At 35.5% G+C, this 4687-nt stretch overlaps 1 protein-coding gene across 1 annotated transcript; it reads right to left on the bottom strand.

The window, feature by feature from the left end:
• LOC114415330 (TPR repeat-containing thioredoxin TTL1-like) lies at positions 1-4068 on the bottom strand. Its single transcript, XM_028379961.1, has 7 exons — positions 2768-4068; positions 2485-2677; positions 2054-2226; positions 1145-1478; positions 850-1054; positions 661-761; positions 1-565 (listed from the first exon to the last, which is right to left on the bottom strand). The coding sequence occupies exons 1-7, from the start codon at positions 3703-3705 to the stop codon at positions 413-415; spliced, it is 2097 nt and encodes a 698-aa protein (XP_028235762.1). The 5' UTR covers positions 3706-4068; the 3' UTR covers positions 1-412.
• Between the last annotated feature and the right edge of the window lie 619 nt (positions 4069-4687).

Raw genomic sequence — 4687 nt, 5'->3', positions numbered from 1 at the left:
TGTAAAACAATCGTGTTTCTTTTACTATATTGCTCATAACTTAGAATGACAACCTAAATAATCACTCCTGTAAAGAATACATAACTTATCTAACAACAACAAAAAAAAAGTTTACGTTTTTCCAAACCATTATGCACTGAATGTGAGGAATTAAAGACCTCTCAAACATCCAAAAGTATTAAGAAAGTCAATTACTAACACAAAGAATCACTTTTCCTATACATTTTTCTACAGCTTTTAACAATGCTATGTTTCGTCTCTGGTTTCCTCTGTCTTGTAAGCAAGGTGACCAAATTTATGAAGCAGATATAATCAGCTTGATTTATTTTTGGCAATCTTCCTTTCCATTCTTAAAAATCTAACCTTCCTCGTTTCTTCCTATATGTTGTGATTCGAAGAAGTGTGATTACCTTCAGCTGCTATATAATTTAACTAATTTTTCCAACAAATCGTGGTTGTTTCCTGGAATTTCTTTAATCCTTGATCCATTCTTGTATATTTTAAAGGCTGGGATGCAGTTCACACCTTCTGATTTTGCCAAGTATGGATGGTCTTCAATCTCCACCTAAAATCGTAAATCAATTATAAGTAAGAGACAATGTAACTAGTTTTTATTAAGAATATAGGGGCACAATGCCTATAACATTGAAAATTACCAACCTTAAGGAAATTAACTGATGGAAATCTCTTGCAGGTTTGCTCCAACACCAACAACACTTGCTTATGGGTTGCCTTGTTACAAAAGAGTACCACAGACATCCCTGTTCAATTTGTTCACAACTGGTCAGTGTTTGTTATTTGCAATGCCGAATATAATTTTGCTAGAAGGCACAGTCAAAAATTACTCACCAGGTGATGTTACATAATGTCTAAACCGATCATTGCTTGAGATGAAAAACAAATTTGAGCCAAATTTCAAGTCCTTAATATCTTCACCGCGTAGCATCTTGAGTTGGAGCTGGGTCTCAAACAGAGCCCTTGCCACCTCCTCATCCCCTGGCTTTTCTCTTAATAGCATTTCATAGTCTTGAATGGCAGCTTCCCATCGTTCCAACTATTATATGTTCAAAAAAATAATTATTAACTAAAAAACAAGTATAATAGTATATTCTACAAGTTAGTATCGAAGTAGAAATTAAAGCACCTTGGCATTGCAATCTGCCCTCCGCAACCTAGCCTTGCTATAACTAGGTTGAATTATAAGTGCTACGTTACAATCTTCAATTGCTTTCTCGAATTGACCTAGCTTAGAACGACACGCTGCTCTATTGCATAGCAGAACTGAGTTGTGTGGATCATGCTCTAGTCCTTCATTGTATACAGCATATGCTTCCGTGAATTTTGATGCCTTGAAGAGTAAGTTACCACTCATTCTGGCTGATGTCACTGCTCTGGCCCTCCTCACCACTGCATTCATCTCAAAATTACTTGGATCTAGTTTAGCTGCTTGCTCAGATGCTGTTACAGCATCCTCAAACCTGTCAGCACACAAAAACGCAAAGCAACTTAGGGTCATTCGTTCATTATTACTAATTAGATTCAGATAATATATCACCTACCATCATTAAAATCAAAGCAACCAATAGCAGGGGAAGATAATAATTTATGTAAAAGTACTAACAACACACTCTTTCTAATCATACTTTATCGATGCAAATTTTATTGAAGTGAAACTCACACAAAATTATAATTTTCAATAAATAACAAGGGTGTCCTAAAAAAATGTATTAGAGAATATGTTATTAGTATTTCTTTAATATATTGTATTGGTTTGGTGCATATTATACAAAATTTGGTCAAGTGAAACTGCAACATAAATGCCAAGTACCGACTATATATACCTCATCGTCATCGTATCACACTAAAGTTTATAAAATGAATTATGAAATGGGAAACCCGATTGTTGGCACTTTACTCTATTTAGCCTGCTCTAAAATATCTGCATGTCCTTTTTTTCTCTAATTGGTGGACTTTCTTTACATATCATTCAAAATACAGAAATCATGTTTGAATAATCTGTTAAACATCATAAAAATAAAGCATTTTCACCGACCTGCCGGCTGCCAAGTAAATTTGCGCGCCTATCATCAATAGGTAAGCACTACGAACGGGGCCAAATAATTTGTTAGAAGAATCAAGGTCAAATTTTGGCATTTTCTCGTAGGTAGCGTGTGCCTCTTGATGTCTTAGGAGCTTCAGCAGGGCTTCAGTATGTAAAGAATAGACCTGGTATATTCATAATCATTTTTTAATCAGCGAAAGGCATACCATAGCCGCTTATTGATCAATCAATCACTATGGCACTTATTATATAAAAACAAAGTGGAATAATAGGATTCCCATCTCGGAGTGTTATCTATTATGGAACATTAGGTGACATTCGATCCAAAAATGATAAAAAAAAAATAAAATTGTTGGAGTACAAAAAGTTTAGGCGTAGCAAAGAAACCTCAAAAACAAAAACGTTAAACCAAGGAAACTAACCAGTGGAGCTGAATCAGCACCCAAGGATATTGCAGCCTGTGTTTCATTTAATATAACTTTCCAATCTTTGACTTTCCGAGCTTCAGTGCATTTGCTAAGGTGATTTTGAAGAGCCTGAGCTTGGAAAGCGAGTACCGAATCAACACATGAGCTTGTTTCATTGCAATTCAGTGCCTTCTCTGCCTCTCCCAATCTGCATACAATCAAATTATCAATTCTCTAAGGAAACACCAAAACACATGGCAAATTGAATGAAGCATACACCATAATTATTGCTGAGTACCTGAAATAAATTGTTGCCAAACGCGTGTGGGCTCTGCCATACGAAGGCTCCAACTTGATAGCTTCCTCACACTCAACAATTGCCTGAAGAAACCTTCCCAAACCTATCAAAGCCGCGCTCTTATTGCAATGATACGTTGCTTTCTTTGAGTCAACAGCAATGGCTCGGTCATACAAAGCCAAAGCCTCTTCAAATCTCCCCTGTTTGTACGCTTCATTCCCCATGGACTTCAACACCTCAGGGTCCACTCTGCCGTTCCTCGGACTCCGAAATTGCGCAAGCTCGTCGCTGTTCTTCCTCATTATGTTCCCCATCATGCCTTTGTTAGTACTATTATTACTGTTGTAAGAACAGGAGCCGGACAAGGTGTTCAACTCTTTGCTCTTGGTAATACTAGTTCTTGGGCTGCTATTCACAAGCAAATTCCCAGTGATTGGTAACACAAATTCTTTCGCCAGGGATTTCGTCTCGTTGTTTTGATGATGATGATGATTAGCACTTGTACTTATCCTAGCAAGTTCCAGAGAGTTAACAACAGCGTGCTCTTTCTGTTGTTGTTTACTCTCTTCATTTGAGTCGTGGCTTCGTTGAATTGAGGTTCTTGCAGCGTCCGAGGCTCTCCCGTTTTGAGTGTTTTGGTATGCTGAAGGTGCACGGTGACTAGAGCTACTCTTTCCCGCTGGATTCTGCTCCACTTTCAGTGTAGGAATGGTTCCAATGGAGCTATCTCTTGGAACATTTGATTCATGGTTTGGAGAGGGTTTGGCTTCGTTTTTGGCCTGATCCCTCTGTTGCTGTGCAGTGTTGTTGCAAACCTTCACGGGTAGTGAATGAACAGAGGATTTTCTAGTCCTGTTATTGGTTTTGAGATGGAAAATTCTTCCCATCAAACCGCAACCCAATTGAACCTCCACCTTGTTCTTGGTTTTCTCTGCCATGCTTCTTCAAGATCAGTGTAATAATATAGAGAAAATACAAGTATATAGCACAAACTGGGTGGGTGTACTTAGAGAGAAAATTAAAATAAAAGAAACTCAGCCAAGGAAGAGTACAAAGAAGCTGCTGAGAGAAATTTGAGAATTTATGAAAATGAAACCATCAAGTGGTGGCTTCAATGTGATGGAGTTTATGTAAGACGTGTCGTTTGTGGTGGATATATATAAAGGGTCGTAGTAGTAGGCTTCAAGAGTGGCTTCCAAGAAACCTACTTGAGCTCTTTTTGAAGCCTTTAGAAAGACAGTGCGAAGTGTCGACGATTCAAATGAATAGTAACACACGCATGAATTTGTATCATTACAATTTTATTGATGGTATGTTGAAGTGCTAATATATATATATATATATATATATATATATATATATATATATATATATATATATATATATATAAAGGCACAAATTCGTGCTTAGATCTCCTGTTGTTAACAGGATATGATCCTGCTGGGAAAAGAGACATTTTTTTTAAACTATAACTAGTATACCTCATGATGAATTATTGTGGTTCTTTTTATGATAAATTGTGCATTAGATTTAGTCTATTAAAAAGATTCATAAAATATTATTTAGAAATTAAAAATATTTTTTGAAAAACATTGAAAACAAAAAAAAATTACTTTTAATTAAATACAATAATTTTTCTTTTAAAACTTTTAACAACTAAGGTTTGGTATTCCTTAATATTTACCTTTAAAACGAGAGCTCATAAAAAATCCTAAAATTTTCTTATAAGAAAAATGCTCTTTTTTTAAAACTTTTTTGTTGAAAAAATATAGTAGTACAGAGAGTTATCTTTAATATTACTTGATAAAGTGTCCATGACATATTGAAACTGCTAATATAAACTTATTTAAATAATTAATTCATAGATAAGAGAGGTGTCTCTCAAACAAGATTTTAGTAACATTAGAAATTGAACTCATA

The sequence above is a fragment of the Glycine soja genome, chromosome 6 (assembly GCF_004193775.1).
Source record: "Glycine soja cultivar W05 chromosome 6, ASM419377v2, whole genome shotgun sequence".
In the NCBI taxonomy this organism is placed as follows: domain Eukaryota; kingdom Viridiplantae; phylum Streptophyta; class Magnoliopsida; order Fabales; family Fabaceae; genus Glycine; species Glycine soja.
Note: the sequence above shows the minus strand (reverse complement) of the source record. Positions and strands in the feature narration are given on the sequence as shown.